The sequence below is a fragment of the Miniopterus schreibersii genome (assembly GCF_964146895.1).
Source record: "Miniopterus schreibersii genome assembly, chromosome: 20".
Lineage (NCBI taxonomy): Eukaryota > Metazoa > Chordata > Mammalia > Chiroptera > Miniopteridae > Miniopterus > Miniopterus schreibersii.
In genome coordinates this window covers 1,195,443-1,220,810 of record NC_138122.1, presented here as the reverse complement: position 1 = coordinate 1,220,810, position 25,368 = coordinate 1,195,443, and the positions used below count along the sequence as shown (strand labels likewise).

At 48.6% G+C, this 25,368-nt stretch overlaps 1 protein-coding gene across 1 annotated transcript in view; it reads right to left on the bottom strand.

Moving 5' to 3' along the window:
• SORL1 (sortilin related receptor 1) overlaps positions 1-21,644 on the bottom strand; it is a 164,247-nt gene extending 142,603 nt beyond the window's left edge. Inside the window, exons 1-2 of the mRNA XM_081123526.1 lie at positions 21,354-21,644; positions 6,271-6,387 (exon numbers count right to left, since the gene is read on the bottom strand). Coding sequence (XP_080979652.1) covers positions 6,271-6,387; positions 21,354-21,629 — 393 coding nt within the window. The 5' untranslated portion in view covers positions 21,630-21,644. The remainder of the gene's footprint in view (positions 1-6,270; positions 6,388-21,353) is intronic.
• Positions 21,645-25,368: the final 3,724 nt, after the last annotated feature.

Genomic DNA, 25,368 nt, shown 5'->3' with positions numbered 1-25,368 from the left:
GCTGTCCAGCAGCCACGTGATAAAACCTAAGGGCTGAGTGCTCAGCAGGTGCCGAACATTGTCCCTTATTTAAATAAATGAGCTCAGGTAGCTCACACCACAACCCTACGTGGGAAATGCTACTGTGAAAATCATCTTCAGAGAAGACCACAGGGGCTTATGAGATTAGTCACCTGACAAAGTACACAGGTGGTAAGTAGCGCTGTGGGGTTCCAACCTTGGCTGCCTGTCTCCAAGACACAAATCTGAAAGCCCTTACACCTCAGGTAATGGATGGTAGATGGACATTATTCGGTATTTTTTATACCTAGACCTTACTACCTATGCAACATGAAATGTAATGAATGTAATCAATGCGTTAAACACAAGCCTGATAGATGAATATGATATTAATAATCACCTAGTTAGAATTGGGGTAGGTATTAAAGGAAAATGACGAGTGAATTCCAAGAAAAATAGACACCACTAGACTAATTCCAGAAACTATACTGCCTTCACCTCCAGAGGTTCAATAGCAAGCATGTCTTGTGGGTTTTACGTTAGCCAGGCACTGTGCCAGGGCCAGATATAAAAGACACAGCCTTCAGACACAAAGTCAGCATGAAAGTGTTTATGCAGAACCCTGCAAACCATGAGCTACACAGGTGCACGCCAGGGGACTGTGAGCACACAAGTCATTAATACTTACTAGATGCCAAGGCCACAAGGGCACAAAGAGGGCCTCTGCCAATACCCGGTCACAGTGGAAGAAGCCCTATTACAAACACATGTGTAAACAGCATGTGTTCCTGACTCCCAAACACGCAGCAAGAAATTACCAGAAGAGCAGCTTCATAAATTCAGCAGGTTGCAAGTGCACAGATAATGTGAGTGGGAAAAGACAGAGTGGTGCTTTCTCCCTTCCATTCTCCTGGCCAAGAATGGATATTAGGGTCAGAAGTTACATGTAGCAAAGGCCTGGCTTCTCACAAAGGGGTCTCAGTCACTCCAGCCCCAGACCCCATAAACTGACAACCCACGAGGAAGTACCTCCTCACATTAGGGTAACATTTTTCAGTACACAATACTGTTTTGTTTACATTATATCTCTTCATCTCTAAAAACTCTGTGAGTTATTCACACCTTTGCCTCCTTCAGTGTACCTGGAACATAGCAGGTGCTCAGTAAGATTTCTGGAATGAATAAGTATTATTATAAACCACAGAGTGAGTAAATGAATGTGTTCCAAAAATGAATAAAAAAGTGAAATAAATGAACCAGTAGGGGACTGAGTGAATAATTTAAGCGATAATAAAAACTAAGACTCAAGAAGTTAATGGCTAGCCCAAGGTCATACTGCTCATAAGTGCTAAAACTACGACGGTCCCTCCAATTCCATGTCCAGTTGTCTTTCCACTCTCGCAAGCTGACCTTCTAGGAGAATGTACCAAATCTACAGGCCAGGCTGTGCAGGGCGTGCTGGACAGCAAGCAGGAAAGACCAACTTTAGCCCGGCAGGTGTGGCTCAGGGGCTGAGCGTCGACCTGGGATCCAGGAGATTGTGGCTCGATTCCCAGTCAGGGCACAGGCCCGGGCTGTGGGCTCCACCCCAGCAGGGGGCATGCAGGAGGCAGCCGATCAATGGCCCTCTCATCACTGATGTTTCTCTCTCTCCCTCTCTCACAAGGCACCGAGCCTTTCTGAGACTCTTGGCCACACTGCTGCCATTCCACCCGTGGAGTCCACCAATCCTCACTACCAAAGAGCTCTTCCTTAATTCTCACCTCTAAACAAAACACATCTCTTTGCATCTTTTACTGAATAAAAGAGCAAGTATGTGAGGGTCCACCCTGTGCCTAAAGACTCTCTCAAACTGCTCGTCAACTTTCCTTCTTTCTCTAGGTTAAAGAATTCCAACCCGGTATTTTTATCTTATCCTCATAATTCTGACTTCTATTTGATTAACTCAAGGGGAAGACCAAGCTCAGGGCTGTGCCAGCTGTCCACCTTCCTCCACAGTGAAGAGCCAGAGAAGGCCTCTGCCAGTGTTCAGACAATGCCCTGGGATGGAGGGCCTCGGGGCTCCACTGCACCCCACTGACACCCTGTTCTGTCTTCTCCCTGTGGCAGCATGAGGCTGCTGACTCACGTGCTGCCCCAAGATCCGGCAGGCGGGTGTGGGAAGCACCCTGTGCTTGATGATCTTGGGCTTCTGTGGTCTGTTTTCCACCCAGACCCAGGATCCACACAAACCTGTCCTTTCTGACCTCCGCATGACACTACTCCCCAAAGGGCAAAATGAAAAGGGGAGGAGGCACTAAACTGCCAAAAGCTGCCAGTTAGATCACTGTCTTACCTACAAAGGTAAGTCCTTCAAATAACAAGGAGGGGAGGAGGGGAAAGGGAGGAGGGGAGGAGGGAGAGGTCAGGGAAGAAAACAATTCTCATCTGGCACCATTCCAAGTACTTTTATACCTGAGCTTCTCAAACTGGGAACTGCCTGCAAATCACCCAGCAGGGCACATTAAAAATGCAGGTTCTGCTGCAGGAAGTCTGGGGTGAGATCTGAGAGGCAGCATGTCCAGCCAGCTCCAGAAAACACCTGTGGTTGCTGATCCAAAGTCTTTCACAGAATGGTCTCACTGACCAATGAGAAGACCAAGAGAGGGTTCATGATCTGGCCCAAAGTGAGACTGCTCATGAGTCACTGGCAGAGCCAGGATTCAAACCCAGGCATCCTGATTTCAGCGGGACACCACATCCCAGGGGCTACCAAGTCTTCGCTTAGCAAGTATAGCAGGTCCTCGTAAGTGTCATTTCCTTCAACACTGTTTCATTATAGCCCCAGGAAATTAACTCTCCTTTATATCAATTAGCCTGTGGTAAAACTGGTTTCATTGTCCTTCACTTAAAGTTGGGGAATCTATCAACAACATTAAGTGAGGATCTACTGTACTGGGCCTGCATCCCAGCCAATCCTGAGGGGCACCAAGTCCTACTGCTCCCACTGCCTCCCAGGTGGACCATGATCTTGTGGCAACACTATCTCTGGAGAGCTCCTTGGCCAATTACGTTGCATTTGGAGTACTTTGCAAAATAGGAGAGAGCAGAAACAAAGAGGTGGGCAGGGTCAAGATAAATTAATACCTGCCATTTCCGCTTATTTAGTAGACCTGTCACAGACAAAGAGGGGTCCTGCAGGAGCCATTCTCCATGCAAGCACATGGGCTAGGAGTTCATCAGAACATTCACTATTCATTCACTTTTTTTTCTGGTTTAATAGCAAACCTTCCGGATTCCAGCTTCCAGGTCCATCCCTTTTTCTATTCTGAATATGCATGAGCTCACCATTCTCCAACAATCACAGTTCCTTATTTGTATAGGTCCTTTCCATTCTGACGGGGCCTTACAATCCAGTCTTCTTTAAAGAAAATTTGATTGTTACTACTCTGACACCAGCAACTCCTGCTTCTGAGTCATATTTTTGCATTAACTTTTCACATTAAAACATCTGTTTCATCTGCCAATTCTTTAATGTAGCTTGTATACATGGGGGAAATCTCTGCCATCATCATTTATTATCTCCAAGCATTAAATTTCCTTTCCATTTAATCTTATGTATACTTCATTCCAATACAGTGTATTACTTCAAATGTTCAGTGGGTTCCTCCTAAATACACCCAAATATTTGGACAGAGGAAGAATTGGGTTTGGGTAGACTGGCAATACCAAGGTGACCAACCATCCATCCCAGCTCATCCAGGACTGAGGGTGATCCCAGATGTGGGGCTTCCAGTGCTGAAACCCAAGCAAGACGGTCACCCTGGCAACACTGCATCCTCAAATGCCAAATATGTGATTCAGCCTTAATTCTCATTAGCCCCAACTCTCCCACAGACATTTGAAGTAACCTCATCTAAGTCACTTAATAATATCTCTAGTCTCCTGTTTATCCAGCAAAATAAAAAATCAACTGTTAAGGTCTCTACCTATCTCACAAAAAAATATTATCTGAGCAAATAATTTGCGAATGCATAAAAATTCTAAGGAAGCCCTGGCCAGTGTTGCTTAGTAGTTAGTGTCAGCCCATGCACAGAGGGGTCAGTTGTTCAATTCCCGGGCAGGGGCACGTACCTGGGTTTGCAGGCTCAATCCCTGGCCCTGGTTAGTGTGCAGGAGGCAACCCATCGATGTGTCTCTCTCACATCAATGTTTCTCTGTCTGTCTCTCTGTACCACCCCTTCCTCCCTTCCACTCTCTCTAAAAATCAATGGGAAAATATCCTCAGGCCCCGGCCAGTGTGCTCAGTGGTTAGAGCACCGGTCTGCGGACTGAAGCTGTAGGTTCAATTCCCGGGCAAGGGCACCTACCTGGGCTGCGCGAGGGAGGCAACCCATCGATGTCTCTCTCTCTCCCTCCTACTTCCCTTCCACTCTCTCTAAAACTCAATGGAAAAAATCCTCAGGTAAGGAGCAAAAAACAAAATTTTTTAAAAATATTCTTGGATGAAGATTAACAACAAAAACAGCTCTGAGGGGGTTTTCCCAGCACAGTGCGCATGGTGTCTCTCTCCTGTGCTCAAAGGCGAGGCCAGTGGGCAGCGGCTGTGCTGACACACACAGGTGCCACAGACTCTGCCAGGGAGCAGGCGTCCACACATGTGCTGACACACACAGGTGCCACAGACTCTGCCAGGGAGCAGGCGTCCACACATGTGCTGACACACACAGGTGCCACAGACTCTCCCAGGGAGCAGGCGTCCACACATGCGCTGACACACACAGGTGCCACAGACTCTCCCAGGGCCAGTGGGCACCCACACACTGCCATCTGTGCTTCAAACCCTGATCCCGTTTATAAACAGGTTAAAGCCATTGCCCCAAACAAGCCTAGCCCTGCTGCAGACCACCACGCCCAAAGTGGCTGTCAGGTCCCGTGGTTTCCCACTTACCACTGCTCAGCACCTGCCGTGGGCAAAGCTGGGCATCATTATAGCAGCCCCTTTTCTCCCTCCCTGTCTGCAGTTTCCCCGATTCAACTAGAAAACAGCTCCTGGGCTCCCTCCAGTCACCTACCCCAGAGCATATCCAACTCAGATAGTGGATGCAGAGAGGGACCTCACAGAATCAAATCCATACTCAAGAATGACAACTGTGTCCTTAGGCTGATGTGACAATGCTGGCAAGTTCACCAGGAGGCATTCTCTGGCCAGAGTGCAGAGTAAGCAAAGCTCCACAGTGTTTTGCTGTCCACAGCTTCACCCTGTCCCCACATCAGACCCTGACTCAAGGGGGGGCTGCTCCTCCTCCTACCAGGGGAGATCTGGAGCAGAGGCCCAAGGGCCAGCTCTGACCCTCAAGTGTTTTACTTGGCTTATATGCTGCATGCAAAAATTACACATTAGCTGTCAACTTGTAAGAATCAGCAGTTTTCACATAAAAATCCAGATCTCTGAGCTTCTATCCAAAACCCAGGAAGCAGGACACTGGGCCCTGAGTCCTGCTTCCTGCTCAGCATCCAGAGCAAGACCAGTGACAATGGCCCTCGCTCGGAAGCCTTCATTCTCCAGTTCTCCAGAATCCTTTCTACTTCAGAGTGTCTCTCAGACACTGAGACCAAGTACCAACACCATGTTCAAGTTAAGGTGAATTAAGGTGCAGGTGACTGTTTCCTGAACCTAGATCTCTTTAAAAGTGGCAAAATGACATTCTGCCACATAGTTCAAGAATAATGAAAGGGACCATTGTCCTTGCACAGGTAAAGAATGTCGTAAGCTTGGAGAAGGTTTCATTCCTGCCCATTACCCCTGGCCTCTCACGGGCCCTCACATATGTGACACTTGGTCTCATGTCTTCAAAGCACCTAACTGTTACATATTGTATGAGCCCACGGTGGAAACTAAGGACATTAGCAAATATGTTTCAACAATTCACCCAATTGTGATGTGTTGGGAGAAATGAGCGCATGGAAGGACCATGAGACCGCACCAGGCGCAGCTCTGCCCAGGAAGGAGCTTCGGCATGTTTTTGAGCAGATACAACCATTCAGATCACACGCGATCACCTCACAAAAGTAATCACACATCACACAGATCTGTTTGCACTTGACTGCACAACCCTGGGGTCAACAAATAAGAGGCATTTATTATTTTCTAGAGTCTCTTCTCTGTATATAATTCATCCCATCCATTCTCCAATTACCGAGTATTTTTTCTGGAATGATAACCCTGTTGAATCACAAACGGGCTTGTTGGCAGCACAGAGGAATGCTCAGGGAAACACCAATACTTACATCACTGCTCCTGGGCCTCGTCAACGCCAGGCTGTCTCGGGCTAAGGCCACAATCACCTTGCTCTTCTCTCCGGCCCAGTGCACCACCATCTGATTGTGCGAATCATTCAGACTAACCTAAAAGAGATAAAACCAGCACAGAAGTTAGGACCCACGACTCATGCATGATAGCCGTAAAAACTCTGAAGCAAGGCTCTTGCTCCTCCAGTCTCACTCAGAAACGACTACGCTCTTAAATTTGGAGCTCTGGGCCCAGTGGCCTGCTTTCCCCTACACAGATTCCACCAGACTCAGTTCCCCCAAAAAGGAACGCTAGTCCGCTGCCATTTAAAATATAACAGGATTGCAAAAAGCCTCAGGCTCTCGGTGGTTTGTGACATGCATCTCTGGTTACTCTCATCCTTCTCCTCACGTGGGACATGCACTCCAAACACGGAAGCACCCTCCTCACTCAACAAATGCACAAGCCAGAGACCGCACACCTTCAGACCTGGGCTCAGATGAGCGTCTCCCGGCCTCAGGTGACACTGCTCATCCTCAGCTCCCAGCAAGGAAGAGCAAGAGAAACCATCAGTTCAACAGCAGTTTTATTCAGGTAGTTCTGAAGTGTCCCAAATAAAGAAATATTTCCAGGACTCCAAAGAAATGACCTTTGGATTTTTGCTCGCAGTAGTTCCCATGCTTCTGAATTTTGTAAACCAGTCAAACGGAAATAAATTAGAAGGCCACAGAAGACTGACAGCCACTTCCTTCTTGCCAGGTGAAAACAGAGCAGCCACTGTATCAGAGCTGACTCATCTGCTCTCAGACTGTTTTCCTACTTCCTGAGGACACAGCCCACTCCTGCCCAGGCTGCCCTGCAGGGTATGAACCTGGGGCTGAGTTCCAGCGGTGGAATGTGAGGGCAGGTGTCAGTGGTCCCAGCCCCCACACAGCCCTGGATTTTTTTCTATCCCAAAGCTGCTGGGACCCTGGCATCCCAGAGGGGGGCAGAGCCGAGAGAGCAAGGAGCCCATGTCCCTGAGGAGAGCGCCTCGGCTAACCAGTGCCACTCACTTTCCAGTTCTCGTAGATGGGAGATGTCTTTACACCTGAGCTCCTGGGACTCACCCGTTACGTCCCTAACCTCCCTGACCAATACAATCACTTCCACCACTATAACCACCGCCATTTTTAAAACAAAGGACATTTTAACACCAAAACCTGAGGAAACATACAATCTCAGAATAAAGAACAGTTCTTTTAGATAGTTTCTGCTTATGGAAAACTAACCACATGACTGTTGTTCTTCCTATTTCGCTGGTCACTGAACACCTGAGCCATACATTTCACCCCGTGTTTAGAACAGGGGTGAAATGACCACACTAACAGAACTTCTGAGAGCTGATGTTATTCAAAATCAGGACAAAGGCCCTGAAATCAGGAGCAGGGGCTCCCCCTCCTGCTGAGCAACGCCTGGGAGGAGCCTATTCTACTGGTCTCCTCGACCTCACTGTCTCAGGCTCCTGCAGAAGGAAACCCAGCCTCTGGGCTCTGAGCAATGCACCCTGCACCCCACCACCAGCACCACCACCACCTGCCCTAGGGCTGATGCAAACTGCAGCCCCAGCAGACCTGCCTTCTGAGATGTCTCCCATCAAAAGTCTGCAACAGAAAACCATCCCTCCCCCCCCAGGGCCTTCCTCCTCCTTGCCCTTCTCACCCCCCCCCCCCATCTGACTTTCCCGCCCACTTCTTGAGAAGCTCTCAGATAGCTCAGGGGAGAAGAGAAAAGCACCTGGGCCACAGCCTTGGCTGACAGGGTGACGAGCTAATCCTTCACTACTCTGCTTTGGGTCTTACCCACATGCATCTAATTTGGTCCAGGAACCAAACTCTTGGAAAATATTTGAAATGAGACCTTTTTTAAAAAAAGACCTGTAATATTTTTTAGGACAATATGTCAATTCCAAAATGTTCCTTCTCAGATAAGTCCAGGCAAGCATCAACAGAGAAATGTAAATAAAAAATAGAAATAAGTAGCCTTATGACCCAGTGACTTCACTTCTGGGGATTTATCCCAATAAACCCGAAACACTGACTGGAAAGAATATATGCACTCTTATGTTCACTGCAGTGTTACTTATTTATAATAGTCAAGCTATGGAAGCAGTCCAAGTGCCCATCAGTAGACAAGTGAGTAAAAAAGCTGTGGCACATACATACTATGGAATATGACTTAGCCATAAAAAGAATGGCATCTTACCATTTGGACCTAGAGAGTATTATGCTAAGTGAAGTCAGTCAGTCAGAGAAAGACAAATACCATATGATCTCACGTATATGTGGAATCTAAAGAATAAATAAATGAACAAACAAAATTGAATCAGACTCATAGGTACAGGAGAGAACTGGTGGTTGCCAGAGGGAAGGGGACTGGATGAAACAGGCGAAGGGACTAGAAACACAAAGTGGCAGCTACAGAACAGTAACAGGGAATACAGTCAGCAATATTGTGACAGCCATGAATGGTGCCAGGTGGATACTGGAAATATCAAGAGGAACACCATGTAAAGTATATGACTGTCTAACCACTAAGCTGTACACTTAAAACCAATACATAATTTTAAAAAAAGAAATAAGTCAATTATTTAACCCAGAATGCCACAGGGAGAAGATAGCCAAGGGAATCTCCACCATCCGCTAACACCTGACTCCGGCCTTCCCTCCCCTTTGCTCCTTCCAGCCCTCACCTCTGGGAATAATCTGGAAGCATCAATGAATCTACTCCCCTCCAAAAACATCCTCACCCTTAGAACCAGAGGGGAATAAACAGAGAAGTTATGCAAACATAAATACAATAAAGGACTTGGAACCTAGAGCAATTGCCCAAGTTCATCTGGGGTTTGGGATAAAAAAGCCCACCAATAGTCAACTTAGGAAACCTCAAAACAGTCCCTCTGGCAGGTAACAACGAAATAACTCTCCGCCCAGTTACAAAGCCACCAGTGATCAGAGTGAGAAAGAGGTCTGAACAGAACTTACTGAAGTCTTTCTACTCAGAGGACATGAGATTCATGAGGCCTTTCAGCTGATTCTAAAACAGGGGGAGGGGCGGAGGCAGGACAAAAACATCAGAACATCCAAGGGCATCCAAAGGCAAAGGAAACCTAGAAGGTGAGCTTGGTGAAATACCTTTTAAAAATTATTTTTTATTTTATTATATGACCCTTTTATTCCTAACGCAGACTGTAAGAGGGCAGCCCAGTGGAAAGAAAAAAAATCCCTGGCAAGAAATGGCTTGTCCGAGGGGCACCAGGCAACTCACACAAACAGCTGAGCTCCTCCACTTGGCAAGATGTCAGCATGTGCACATCCTGGTGGTGAGCAAGTCCCTGGTAAGCCACCTGCAGCCAGCTGCGTCACGGCTAGTCCTCAAGGTGGCCCAGGTGCCCATCTCCCCAGAGCACAAACCCAGACTCGGCCATAGGAATCCAAGCACCCTGAAGACACCAAGGACAGTGGAGCCGGCAGGCAGGCCAGCAAAGACGTGCATTTTGTTCTCTGGCCTACCTTCCACCCCTCCATCTCCCCTGCCTCCATCCCTGGCCCCCTACCAAGGGGAAAGAGCAAAAAGTGAAAGCTGACTCTCCATGAAAAGTGACCAGGAAACCAGAGGCCCGGGGCAGCCATGAAGACGACCTGTAGAACTCTGACAGATCCCTGCACTTTATGGGTGGTTTGGGGTTTGTCTGATTCCTTCTCCATCCCCAGGAACTTTGTTCTAACCGCTCCTCCTGCACCTTCCCCTCAGCAGCTGCAGGCTTCAGATCCTACTCATCAGCACTGCTCACTCAGGTCCCAGAAACAGATTGGGGGGAATGGGGGGGGTAGGAGGGTGGCTTTTCCAGGAACATAACCTCGATGCACAGTCAATTATAACCATAACCCCAAGGTAGGCACAACATTCCCTCTGCAATCTCCAGTCCCAGGGCATAGCTGGAGCTTGACAATGAGACACGATTCACTGGAGCTATAAAAGCAGCAGGGAGGGGCCAAGGCCTCCCCTCAGAAGGCAAACAGAGCAAAATCACACACTACAGAAAGTCTGTACACAGAAACCACACCACAAACAATCACCAGCATCTGGGAGGTGCTTCAGGCCTCTGCTAGGCTCACAGGTGGGTGGTTGAGTCAAAATAAAGCCGCAGGGGTCACCTGGTCCATGGCTGACAGAATCGCATCAGACCCACTAACTCAGAATCCCTCTGACTAGAGCCCAGGAATCAGTACTTTTCAAAGATACACCCCACGTGTCTAATGCAGTTTATTTGGGGAGCAATGAATCTAGTTCATTCCCCTTCCTACTAGCAAGACCTGGAACTTAAATGACAGTGGATAGACGACTTGTTGTGGGGAGCAATGGTCTTTGGGTATGCAGGGTAGTTGTTAAAACTCTATGATCTACTGATCTAAGCAGTCTGGGAAACCTAAACACATTATCCTACTGAAATAGTCAGACACATAATGTCTGTATTGCATGATGCCATTTATATGAAATATCCAGAACAGGTAACTCCACAGAGACAGAATGCATAGTGGTAGCTGCCAGGGGTGGGGGGGTTGGAGTAACTTAGTGGGAAAGGAGTGATGAAATGGTTTAGAGCTAGACAGAGAAGGTGGTTGCCCAACATTGTGAATGTACTAAATGCTACTGAATTATGCACTTTAAAACGGCTATGTTATGTGAAATTCAACTCAGTTTTTTTTTAAAGGCTCTATTTATGACCTCTAAAGAACATTATACTTCTCAAGTGCTGATCCAATACACAGGAACTCCCACTTTTAAGATTTGCTTCTTTCATCTCATGTGGATCCTTCAAACTACCAAAATACGCAGCTAGAACAAGTCTCAGAGAAGGCAGGCTGAGGAGCGGGTCCCGGTCAAAGCCATCCTTCACCATGCTGTCAGCAGCTCCTGCAGAGCCCAGCATCCCAGGCCTCTCCCTGACCCCTGGTGGAGAGATGGCCTCAGGCTCGGAGACAGCACCAACCACCGCCTCACAGAAGTCACCACCCCACACTGACACACCTCCATCCCAGCTCACAACAGTCACCCCCATGCTGACACACCTCCATCCGGCTGTCTCTGGGCCCACCAGCATGCCCGGGCATTCCCAAGAGGTTGAATGGTCTGCTTCTTTTCAGAGTGAGGGGAAGAACCTGCTGCTGCCCCAGCCCCAAACCCAGGGTTGTTACAAATAAGAGGGAGGACAAGTGCTTGTGTGAGGCTCTGGTTGCTCAGGCTCTCACTCACTGATCACACATGCAATGAGGCCTACAGGTGCCAGGCACCCACTGGGCCTCTTTAATCATTTCCTACCTGTCACAAGTACACAGTCCTTCTGGGGAAAGCTAGTGTTGCAAATCTGACTGGTAATGAGAAATTTACAATAAAACCACAGTATCGTCATTGAGGCTTATTCAGGAGAATAAGCCTTAATGGAACGGGTCACATAGTGTCTCTACTCATTTCTTCTGCCATTACCTCTTTCAAATTGGTCAAACCCAAAGATGAGGATGTACTCGGGACCTCAGCCTACAGTCCTCACAGCTTCTTCCCAGAACACAGGACCAGGAGAACAAGGACGGCAGTCTGGCTCATTTCTCTGCCTCACTGTCAGTGAGATACAAAGAAGCACCTTTAAAATGCACTGCAGACAGTGAAGTACAAAACAAATATCCTGTCCTTCAGCCACGGGGACAGAGGCAGCTGCTAAACCCCTTGAACTACAAGACAGACCCGAGGAAACCAAAGACAGACTCCTGAGGTCCAAGAATAACAAGGTTTTCTCCAATCATCGTTTGCATGACCTAAATGCTAGGCATGTGAATCACCCCTCTGAGTCCCCTTTCAGATTGTGTTCTCACTATATTTAGTAAGCTCACCATCCTCCCTGGACTCTCCACTCAGAAGGAGGGCTGACATCTAGTTTGGGAGCTCGATGCACAGAGCCCTGGCTCACGAGATCTCCACTCACTCATTCGACTTTCACATTTGCTCAAGATGCTTCACCACAGAACTTAGTCACTACCTTACTGATAAATCTGGGCTGCCCATCTTACAGATGAGGGAGAGTGGCCTTAGGCTAAAAAACTTGGCATTTCACTACAATCTCCTTAACTAAAATCATGAGCTCTCTTTAGGGAAAAAAAAAATATATATATATATATATACACACACACACACACACACACACACACATACACATACATGCATGTGCCTTCTTTTTTTAGCCAAAGGTGATAATCCTGTTCTCAATGACTTACAATATTAGTGCAGAATTTATTCACCATGGACCTCTATGTGCACCTCCTCCAGGTGAATCCCACTTTGTCATTTAGCAAACAGCACATTTTGCTGTTCCAGGACGGCTCCCTATTAAAAAGAACCTGTGAAAGGAATTTTGTCATGGAAATAACCACCCCTTCATTTACCAACTGGTAAGCAAGAAAAGCAGTAAATATCAGGGTCAGAGGAACATCAGGGAGCATCTAAACCATCCTCCCAGTCCTGCAGATGAAGTTAAGCCCCCAGGAAGAGTTAGAACTGGTGCTGCACACTAACTACCTCAAGCCCAGGGCCCAGGCAGAGAGCATGGCAAGCCCCCGCCCCCGCCCCCACCCCCCAGTGTTAACTGGCTGCTGAGCACCTGAACCAGGACTAATGTTAAGTGAGGATTCACCTATGAACCCAATGCCATTTTTATGAGCTCTTTAGGATAGTTCTGGAACATCTACTTCCCCACTCTCCTCTTTGGCTCTGCAACATCACCACCTCCTTCACTCAATAAGTATTTATTGAGCACTTACTATATACCAGACTCCAAGCTAGGAACTAGAAAGACAGCAGACCTCGGGGTGGAGAAGCATAGCTGTGCATGGGGCAGAGAGTGGCTGCACTGAGGACAAGACCACACCAAGGACAGAGCAAGGGCCAAGAACAAGGAGGGACTCAGGACCCATCACATTTGAAAGGTTAAAAGAAAGTTAGTGTAGCCAGGGACGCCAAGAAGAGGGTGAAATTAAATGAGATCTCCAGGTTTTAAAAGGAGAAAAGAGAGTTCACAGTGAAAGGCTGCAGACCCCTGGTTGAAAGCAAAGCATGCACTGGAGTATTTACAATGCAAACGTGCCACAGTAAAGCCAAGACTTGGCTTTGCATCTTGGTCTCTTTGATATACTAGCTGCATAACCTTGCCTATACCATTTCACCTTCCTGAGCCTCCAGATACTCATCTGTGAAATGAGAGTAATAGTAATTCTTACCTTCCCAACTGTATAGGACTATTATAAGAATCAATGTGATGTTATACATAAAAATATTTCATAAACCTCAAAATGCCAAAACACTATTTCTCCTTTTGTTACTGTTATATTCTTTACACCAAAAAAAAGCCATTCTTCACAAAATGGCTCCATATAAAAAGTTAACCGAGCATCAGCAGGGTTGGACCTGAGGGCAATGACAGCGTGGGCAGATGAGATCCACACGCCCAAGCCAAACTCAGAGCTCACGGCCATGGGCCACCCTCAGGCCAACTTCCCTCACTGCACAGCGGGGCTCACAACCTGGAGAAACCCGACCTCCAATGCACAGGCTCCCATGCAGCGGTGACACTCATTTCCAGCATTTTCCTCGCCTCAAAGGTAAAGCATTACATCCCATCACTGAAGGCGTCCAGACCTGACCTTATCAGGGGCTTCTTTGCCGACTGTGAGAGAAGGCACATCAACCCTGAGCTTTGACCCCTAGTTTAACTCCCGCCACCCTGTGTCAATCCCTTTCACCTCCATCCAACTCTCCACATCCACCCGTTAATTCTCCTCTAAAGATGCGAGGCCTCATTCCTGCAGCAACCCATCACCACCAGCAGCACACCTTGCCAAATTCAGCAAACCACATGCCCAGTTAACGAGAGGTGCAGTGAGAGAACTTCAGCAAACTAAACATATACAGATGAGCTAAGTTACAGGTACAGAGTCTCATGTTACCAATTAATTGAGCACAGGTTTAAAATATTTCAAGACTCTTCCAAACAGTCCCCATGTCACAGGCCACTCGCCCACCTCCACTCTGTCCCCACGCCCTGCCATCAGCAGGGTCCTCTTCCAAGATCCTTGGGCAGCCAGCACTCATTTTTCTTACAATGGGTCCCAAGGGCACGCCCATTGGAATTGTCTTACATGGATCCTCTGCGCTAACAAAGAAAGAAGGTCCTTAACTATTTGGGCCCCTGCCTCATATATGGCTTATCTCATAGGCATCCATCTGAGTCTCCCCAGTGACAGTCCCTAAACTAGATTTTCTCCCAAGTTTGCTTTTAACCCCAGTCCTCCATGCTCAATGAGATCATCCCAGCTTTTCCCAATTTTTTTCTGGACACAGAGGTCTCCTAAGGGTTAAAATTTCCTCATGACACTATTCAGCTCCACAGCTCAGCAAGGTAGAATGGCTCCCACCTCAGTACCAACTAATATATGAAAATCCCAGTTTAGAACCCACTTATTGGCTCAAACCCACATTTATTTCACATAACAATCAGCCTAGCCATCTTCTCCTCTCTGATCCACAAGTTATTTGGGTAAGTGGGTTTCTATTCCAGAGGCTGGCCTCTTTTCTAAAAAGCAATGTTACTTTCTTCATTTAAAAAACAATGGAGAGGGATCATAAATAGCACACTGGCCCCTACACAGAAAAAACAGCATTTGATAAACATACATCTTTTTATTGCTCTTGTTTGCCACTCAGACATGGGATATAATCGCATCAGCCTGCCTTTCTGAGAATTCTTGGCTGTGTTTTTAATCTAATTCAAGGGACTGGAGATAAATCATCAGGAAGGGTCCCAATGTTCCCAGGAAGAGCCGCAGCAGGGCATGCTAACTTACAGGGCAGGCAGGAGGGGTTACTGCAGTGACGAAGACCGCAGGCCAGTGCTGCCGTCTTCATGCCAGCCTCCAGCCTTCGGGCTGCAGAGACGAAAGACAGGCTCGGCCACAGGGAGGCAAGTCAACAAGAACACAGGAAGCACAGGGCAGAGGTGGGGAGATGGCCCCACTGTTAAAGCGTGGTTTACGTCTTTCACTGGGAAACAGACCTGTGGGTCTGCACAGCACCTCAGCAAAGACCTACAAGGGTACACTGGTGCAAGACCACATCAGAGGTCAGATTTCGCCCAAGTCACTGACGGAAGGAAGCAGCTGTGCAGTTACCCTTAAGACGGACACTGCACCCATGTGCCATCCACAGCCCCCTGATGCATTCCTACCTAGGAGAGAAAGGCCACTGGCTCCTGCCACTTAGCTTGGCAGTCAGAAGCCACCAAAATCTGGGGTTTAGACTACACCCCTCAACTCTTGTTTCCCTCCCATTTGTGGTGAAAACAAACACAGGCCTTCCCCGTTACTACAGCTTCTCTCCTTGGAGAAGTAGGGGTAGTCTACCACTGGGAAGGGGCGACCTCCCACAACCTATAAGAGCTACGCACTCTAGTACACTAGACAAGGGCTGCATGTGGCTATTCAAACTTAAATTTAAATTGAGTAAAATTAAATGAAATAAAATAAATTCAATTTTCAGTCATACCAACCACATTTCAAGTGCTCAGCAGCCACATGTTGCTGGTGGACACACTGGACAGCCCAGATACAGAATATTCACCACAGAGAGATCTACCCAAAGAACCATATTGGGAGATCTGTCACGAGGCCAAGAAGGTGGGTCTTCCAGCTCTTGGCTAGTAGCAGTGATATGATCATGGATGTTACACTGTTATTAACAATTACCCACAGACAACAGATTATGTCATGCATTTTAACTCACTATTGCAGTTGTGATCACTATGAAGTCCTGTCCTCATAGAACTCCCCAAAATGCACAATGCATTCCTCAGGTTACAATAAAAAACCCGAGGGTTTCCCAATAACACAGAGTGAAACCCAAATCTTGACCTTACCAGCAGCCCATCCTATTTTCTCTGATTTATAGCATCATCGGCCACCTCAATGCTAGAAGGCTGCCCATGCCACTTCTTTGAAGGCACAAGGTTCACAGCTCGATAAACCAGTAAATTGGGTTAAAATTAACTGTGGCTCATTTTAAACTGAGGGAAATTTATTTTTGCATTTGCAAGGCTGGATGAATATGCCATGTGCCAATGGATATCATGGTTGGTGTACCTAGACAATGCATCAGGATGGTTCTGTGCTCACCAACAAAAAGAATGCCTTAACCCTGCAGCCCAGGCCACTAGGAAAAATACTAATCCCAAAGAAACAAACCAAAAAGGAGTGCACTGTCCTTCAGTTTCTACAACTAAATCTTTAAAAAAATGGAAGGGCAATGTAATATCTCAGCTTTAATACATTTTTTTGTAGTCAATTATCTGCATCTAAATTCTAAACTCCAAACTGGGTATTGTTAATCCAGCCATTTCATGTATCAGTTGCTCAAAAGTGCAAACTCATTTTAATATGTGCCTAAGCAAAATTTAATTAGGAAGTAAACTGATGTTTTTTTAAAAAGACTAACTGAATATATAGCAAAGGAAAGAGGTTACTTTTTGGACTACCAGCTCTTCATATCAGAATGTGCCTGTGTGCACAGTGCAAAGGTGGGTCCATCTATATCTGACCCTGGAATCAAGAAATGTCAGTACAAAGGTGGTTGTCATCTCTAAGGAGAAACAAACCAAAATATGACAATGACATGCTCCAACAACATCCATCATTTTTCTTCGGGATGTTAGCTGCTGTTGGGACCTGGACCCCAGGTATCAGAGCTCTTTATTAAGCATTCCATTAACTTCATTTCACATCCTATAAAGAAAACACCTCAAAAAGAACACAAATTAAAACCAATATCCATGATCTTGATATTCTGATGTTCTCCAAACCTGGGCTCTACATCTCTAGGGAACTGTTCTCCAGAATGGCTTTTTATTTTATCCCTTAATTCTCCATTCCCTCACTCTTATCCCTGTCCCCTTTCCTCCCATTCTTTCCACATCCCCCAAGACAAGACAAGCTATGAATGAACTAAACAGCAGCCAGAGACTGAGCTGCATGCAATAAGAGGTGCCAAATGGAACCAGGAAGTTTTCAAGGTCACATCCCTTATCGAGCCAACCCAACACGCCAAGCAACTCTTCACCCACTTAGAAGCCAACTTGAAACAGTAAATGCTTTGCCTTCTCATCTTTTGGAAGCATTCAGGTTAAACATCTTAATTTCAGAACCAACCAACCAATTCTTTCCCAGGCAAGTGTATCATGCAAGAATCTATTCCAAAGAGATCTAAAGCTAAACAGAATGCCACCCCCAAAGGAGGCTCTTTGTCCCAGGACCCTGTGCTGTAACAGACACTTGATTTTGAGTCTCAAATCAGGACACTAAATACTCCCTGACCTCTAAAAAGCAGGAATTATAAAGAGAGAAGGGAAGGGAAATAAACCTGTAAATCCTGTTAGGCTTTGCACTTCGTTCCAAAGGATTTTTTCGTAAAACAATACATTAACAATATCATGAGAGCCCTAAAAGAGGGGATACCATGCAGTAGAATCCCAGCTCATCATTCAAAGTAACCCCCAGGATAGCACAAGGAAAACGGGGCTCCTCTATCCACCACCCTCACCATCAAGTGAGCCAACTCACTTTCAGTCTCCACTTGGCCCTCCTTATAAACACCTGTTCTAGAACTTAGATGTGCTTCCCACCCTCCAGGCCTATCCTCTCCCATGTGAACAGTAGGTCCACAAATATTCCTGAAGGGATCCTAAGTGCCAGGACACAGAGAAGAGAAAAAGACTTGATCCATGCCCTTGAGGAGCAAATAAGGAGATGAGACAGTTAAACAAGTATAACACAAGGCAGATAATGCTGTGCCTGAGCTCAGAAGAGCTCTTCCCTCTAAAGCCTGGGAACCCTAGGAGGCAGTCCCTGAATAATGAAGAATGGAATAGGGCAAGACCATTTCAGGCAAAGGAGAAAGCAAGCATGGTGGCACAGAGACATGGAGCTGACAAAATCAGACAGAAACGCCGTGTGGCAAGAATTATGGAATCCCGTTTTGGACTTGGCCTTTGTAAGAAGGGGCTCAACTCCATAGGTTAGTGAAGCCAGAGAAAAAGAACTGGCTACAACACAGGGCTCTTTCTCAGATGCAGGATATCCCTGCAAAAGCCCTCCTTGCTCCTCTCTTGGAAGCTGGTGGCCAGGCAGCTTCTGCTTCTAGCCTTAGTCTGTGCTACCAGGCATCCTCAACCACACTCCACGGTCGTAGGTCAGAAGCTGCAGAGTATCGGAGGCCACTGACCCTTATCACTCCATCTCCCATGCCCTCCCATATCAAACAACCCACCAGCATCCCACTGTAGAGCTGTGACGGGTTCACAGCACCCACGTTTACTTGTTCCTGTTTGGGAGAGTCACATGCCTTATTTGCACTGCTTTATCTCCTTCTCAAGTTGTAAGTTTTCTGAAAACAGGGATGAAATATTCCCTGCCCCCACCTGCAGCCCCATCTCTTTACAGAGCCACACTCAATTCAAGCAATACTATGTGAAATTCCATAGGTTTAAAAGTTAAAGGGAGGGAGTACAAAGTGGGACTTGGCTTAGGACTAGAAACAGGACGGCCATATAATCTATAGTCCACATCCTGACGCAAAAGTGAAGGCAGCACTTCTCATAACAAGCAGGGACAACGTATAAACCAGGTCTGTCTAAGGGAAACAGGCAAAAGGTCACTCTTGCTAAAAAGGTCATTCCAAATAGATGTGAATTTCTCCAGAACTCCAACAGAGGCAGGTCAAGTCCCTTCAGTCACTGATTCCTATGCTCAAAACCCGAAGGGTCTGCACCAGATAATCCTTATGGCAGAAAGCCCAGTACCAGGAAGTGCTTCCTTCTATCTAACTCAATCCTGAAAGATTCAAACAGCCGAGCCAGCATGGCTCAGGGGTTGAGCACCAACCTATGAACCAGGTGGTCAAAGTTCATCTCCCGGAAGTCAGGGCACATGCCCAGGTTTCGGGCTCGATCCCCAGTAGGGGCCATGCAGGAGGCAGCCAATCAATGACTCTCTCACTACTGATGTTTCTCTCTCTCTCTCCCTTTCCCGTCCTCTCTCTGAAATCAATAAAAAAAGAAATCAAATTAATCCCATTTTTATTACCTCAGGGCTACAGAGAACAATGGCATAGGAAGGTAGCCTCAGAGGAAAAAAAATAACGCTCCCCTGTGTCCTCACTTTTGGTAGGAATTCCTCATTATTTACTGGACTGCTGGTTCTCCATCCTTCAACTGAACCAAACTCAATCCAGCTGGCTGAGGAATATAACAGCCGAGAGTTAAAGTCACTCCCAACGAGAACACAGCTCATCTTTAACTTGCCCCAAGGAGCTTTCACAAACCAAACCCAAGGAAGAAATGGCACCTGTGTGCCTATTTTTGAAACCAGGAAAACTCTTCCCTCAGCCAAAACTATAGCTGCAGAAGACCTGGGTTCTGGAAGGGACTGTCTCCCACCCCACCCAACTCCATGCCCCCAGAGAGCTGACTGAAGTTCACAGCAGAGCTGGGCCAACTGAGACAACTCAGTGAACAAGGGGGCCTCTCTTCCTCCACCCCATCAGGATGCTGGCATCTCTGCTGAGAGCGAGGGCCTTACTGACTTCAACAGCACACACACGAAAGTTTCATATGGGAATGGGGAGGGAAACAAGAACCTGAGGGGTCTGTACCAGGGAACAGAGGGGATGGAGCAGGCCGGGCCAGCTGCCCATGCCCACCAGCAGTTACGTGCCCACAGGCACACACGGGCCCCAGGTGCTGACAACAGGCGCAAGTCAAATGCTCACACCCACTCACCACCATCCCTACCCTCTTTATAGCCACATACATGCACGAGTTAAAGGAGGTACTTAAGAAGCATTATATAAAGACGGGGCAATTGTGTGGTCACCCAAAGGTCACTGAGACAGTACAGACTCAAAGTTAAAGAGCAGGCAGCCCTGCCCATGTGACCTTGGGCTAGTCACTTCACCGTCCCCAGCTTTGGTTTCTTCAACAAAATGACACCATAGGGTTAACCAATGTCACCACAATAAATTTAACTTAAAAATTTTCAATGACGCCATTGGGTAAGACCCTTTATAAGGTTCTTCCTGGCTCCAAGGCCTGAACGTTTAACTCTATTTCCTGAAGAAATGGCTAAAGAAAAATCAGTGAAGAGAAGCAAAACTCATTTTTATTTTAAAAGGGAACGTTTTGACTGTAGAAATGGTGGAGTTGACCGCCTCCACTGGTCCCACTTTTTTCTCCCCCACGGGCTTCTAGTTTTGCTGATGTCCATCTTAATTAACCTCAGGCTTGGGAGCCTCATGAAACAATCACACGGACAAACTGATTTTGCCAATGCTAATACTAACACACAAACTCGGTGTGCAATCTCTAGCAGTAAGTCTGGCCATAAAAGTGAAATTCATGTTATTCACGACCTAATAAACCCATTTCCCGGATAGAAATCTCTCCCAGAACAATGCTCAGCAAATTCTACCAGTCTTTCAAATCATGAGGGCTATTCCCATCCGAAATGAAGTGAATTATGCTGACGGGCGGCGGCGTGGGTCGGACGCCGACACCGCCCAGACCCTCGCGGCTACACCTCGGTGCCAGCTTTCGGGTGTGCGCGGCGCCGGCGGTCGCGGCGAACGCGCGGAGCCCCGGCCTCGCCGTCCCGCAGCCGCGCGCCCGGCCCGCGCCCGCGCGCCCCGGCAGGCCCGTCCGCGCCCGCGGAAAATGGGGCTGCGCCCTGCGGCGCTCGCCCGAGACGTGCGCTGCGCCCGAGGGTCGCCTGGAACGCCTTTGCCAAAACCCACAGGCGGCGGGGGGCGCGCGCAGTTCCGCTGCCCCGGCTGGGGGGGGGGGGGGTTTGCAAGGAAGCCTCCGGCGGCGCCTGCACCGCGGGGGCCCTGCAAAGGATGGATGCGGGGCGAGGAACTGCGGGCGGGGGCGGCTGGAAGGCGGGGTGCGAGCGCTCACCTGTCCGTACACCTCGATGGGCTCGGGCTGCAGCGCGGCGCTCCGTGGCCGCCGGCGCGGCTTCTCGCCCACCCCCCGGGGGTCCCCGCGCGCCCGCAGCGGCGCCTCGCGCGGGTCGCCCTGCACCACGAGGAAGCCGCGGTCCTGGGGCGAGGGCGCGCGGCCGCCCAGCCGCGCCGGCGTCCAGCCCGCGCCGAGAGCCCCGGGCGGCAGCAGGGCGACCAGGGCGAGGAGGACGGGGAGTCGCGGCTCCCTCCTGCTGCTCCGCGTCGCCATGTTCGGCGAGCGCTTCAGCAGGTGGCGCCGCCGCCAGGAGAGAATGCGCAGCGCGAGGCGGACGGGCCCAGGCCGCCCGCGCCCCCGCCCCGCGCCCGCCGCGCCCGCCGCCTCCGTGCCCCGCGCGGCGCTCGGCGGCGCCGTCACGTGTGAGGCCGCAGCGCCCCCCGCGCACGGTGTCTGCCCGCGGCCGCGCGCGACGCCGCCCCTCCCCTGCGGCGGACGGGAAACCAAGGCACGCGCTCCCCCGCGGCCCGCGGCGGGTGCCTCTGCCGCCCGGGTCGCGCGGAGGCTGTCCCGGCGGTGACCGGCCTCCCTCCCGGGTGCACAGCCCGCCGCCGCCCCCCACAGCCCCCGGCCGCATCCCCACCACCAACGGACAGCCGTGGCCGGAGAAAACGAGCTCGGGGAACACAGAGGGCACACGGGAGTCCAGATGAAGCTGCCCCCGTCGTGAAACTCAGAGTGTCAACCACTCTGGGCCCCAAAATGTACTTGAAGTGGCCAAAGCCACACGCAGGGCCCCAGCACAGTGGCTTGCTTGGGATCCCCCAGGGCGCACTAGCAGAGCCGCTGACCTCGGCGGCGAGTGGGCAGGTACAGCCTGCAGCCAGGAGCGCTGGAGGCCCGAGGGGCAGACACCGGGGAGTGGGAGGACACACTTTCAATTAACCCTAAATTCAGCTTGAAGATCCAGACCCTCTGAACCACCGGACACAAAACCTCTGCGGTTGGAGCTGCTGAGGCACAGCCAAGGTAAATAATTTTGGCAAGTTTGTGGGAGCAGCCAAGGTCTATCCACTGTGGTCTCTATTTCATTTTGTGCTTCGCTGTGCTCTGGACTTGGATCGTGGGTCGTGATAAGACAGAAGGAGCAGGGCTGAAGGAGAGACGACTTCTATAGCAGCATACAAGCCCTTGGTTCAGACGAAGGAGGGCCTGGTCAGTTCAGGTCTCCCAAAATGCTGCGCACGCTCAATGAACCACAGTAGCTTGACTCCTAACCCTTCTCTCTCTAGCAGAGCCGCCTTCCCCTACCCAGCACCACCAGTGACAACCTCCAAAGGGGGGACAGCCTTTCCTCACCGCCCTAAATTCAGCTTTCTACCACTCCCCCAACCCCATGCCTAATGTGCTGGGGACCTGGCCTAAGGTTCTGCAGTCCCCACCTCCTCCCACCCCAGCTTTTCTTCCCCAGTTTTTGTCTCCACCTCAGCATAATTTCAGAACCACCTAGTTCTCCCCTCCAAGCAGATGGCTTATCCCCTGGGAAAGCCACTGAAACACTGCCACCTCCTCCTTCCCATCTAGACCAGAGCTGTCTTGTCAGCGCCACCTTACCAAGAGTGGACCACCCTGTGGTCTCCCGAGACCAGTAGCAAAGACACCTGTACCCTCCATGTGACACCAAGGGAAAATGAGAGGAATGTGGCTAGAGCCAGAGCACCTTAGAGGATTCAATTATTGTTATTTTTTTCAACATATATTTAATGAGAACCTTCTCTACAAAAGCAAGTGTCAGAGGCCCTGCAGAAAACACGTGTCCCTGAAGTGTGGATTGGAAGATAGGGAGCTGCTTTTCCCACATAAACTGCTGACTTGAGGTTCAGATGGCAATTTTCAGGGAAGGATTAGTAGGGCAGGGCCAGCTACTTGCTGATTTTGATTTTGATTTGCAACTTAAATGCTGGAGAACTGGCAAGAATGCTCAAACATGGTTAATGGACCCCTGAAAGCCTTCCCCTTTAATTGTCTACACTCCATGCCACTCTCAGGTAGATAATCTGCGAACCCCAGACTATGTGTGCCTTACGTCCACATGGCCCGGTGGAAAGCACACTGACTCTTAGATCAGAAGGTCCCCTTTCTAACTTTGGGGACTTGGCCAAATAAGCTCTCTGAGTTTCAGTTTTTTCATCTGCAAAATAAGGATCTTAATCCCTACCTATCTCACAGAATTACTGAGAGTATCAAATGAGAAAATGCACATAAACTAAAAATCACTGTGCAAATTGTGAAAGCCCCATTTAGTACTGTGTGCAGCTGGCATTAGAGGCATGAATTCCAGTCCTGGCTTTGCAACCAAGTTACTGCGTGATTTTTGTCCTGGTTATCTCTGAGCATTGGTTTCTTCCTTTGTGAAATGAAGAGACCTTGTAGCCCTGATCATTCCCCACCCCCATCAGGGCCCCCATCCTGGGCATGAGATGGGAGCAGCCACAAAAGAGGCCTCCCAGGGCAGAGGTCAGAGTTGAATTGTGCAACTGAACAGGGTGTTCCTCCTAGCTTCAAAACCAGATCACTGAGGTGTAAACAAACCTCCACTTCCTCCAAAATAACATTCAAGTTGGGGTGGGAATGAAGACAGAGAGAAGGCAAGGCAGTCTACCGTTCCCCTCTACCCCAACCTTCATGGCTTTGCTCCTGATGCTGCGCAGCATCGTGAGGAAAATCAGCATGCATAGGAATGTAGTACTAGACTCACAGCTGTGTATAAAAAAGCCTTGAGCGTATTGTCGGACTTCAAACTGCCTTCTGACCTTCTGCTCATCCTAGGCCTTTCTGAGCTAGGGCTGGAGATGAGGCTAGGGAAAAATCACCCAGGGGTCACAGTGTGCCACATTTTTATACAGATAGAGGCATGTTTAAAATAGCAACAAGACCAACCATGAAGAGAAGGGGAGAAAAATCTGAAAAGCCTAACTGGACTTTTTTCTGTTCTCGCTCCTCTCATGGACTTCCCAAATGCTAGGACCTGTCTGCTCACTCTCCCCCAGTCCCTGGTCTGAATTCTATTCCTCCTGCAGGTTCCAAGCGGCCTCCTACTTCACCTGGCCTAGCTGACATCCGCTGCCTTTAAGGCTTTGAGTGCCCTGCCTTCTCTGATACCCTCTGGTCACATTACTTATTTAGCCTCATCTTCCTCTTAAACTACAGGCAGCAGGAGGGCAACACCAGGGTTGTACCCCAGGTCTATGGTCCCAGTGCCCAGCATAATCCTGGCATATGATGGGTGCTCAGTGATATTCATAGAATGTATGGACATGAATGATGGGGGCTGGGGTTACACCCCCATTTGCCTTGTGATGTGGGTAGGGGAGTGGTTAAAGGGCCAATGAGTTGAATTTCAGAACTTTTCTTACCACATTGCCCTACACCACTCCTTTCAAAGCTGGACTCTGAGTCACAGCCAGACCTCTGAGCCGTTGAAGCAGGAAAGGGACCTCCCAACAAGGATTGGTGAACTTGAGTTCCTCTTCTACATCACCTTAATCAAGTAACTCCCATCCATCTCACTAGCCAGGGTAAGAAAGAAATGTCCTCCTGCCCCAGAGAAATAGCTCTTCCTCCTGCTATTGCCAAAAATCCCTTTAGTTAAGGCAAAGTCCAGGATAATTTATGAGTTTTAAAATACGTATGCACCCAGAGTTTAGAGTAAGCAATTTATAACCTCACTCTTGAATTTCAAAGAGGAGGTTCTAGAAATAGTACTTTTGCACATCAGTGATTTACATTTGCATAACATTGTAACTGCATTGTCTACCAGATTTCAGCTCACAGCAAGCCTCTGAAGTGGGCTAAAGCAAGCATTATTGACACCTCTATTTTAAAATTTTGAGAATTAAGGTTTAAAAAGGAAGATTGCATGACTTGCCCAAAGTCACGCAGTTTGGTGAGGATTAGAGTCAAACCAGGTTCCCTGACTTTTTCTACAACACCTGATACCTCTCTTAGGAAG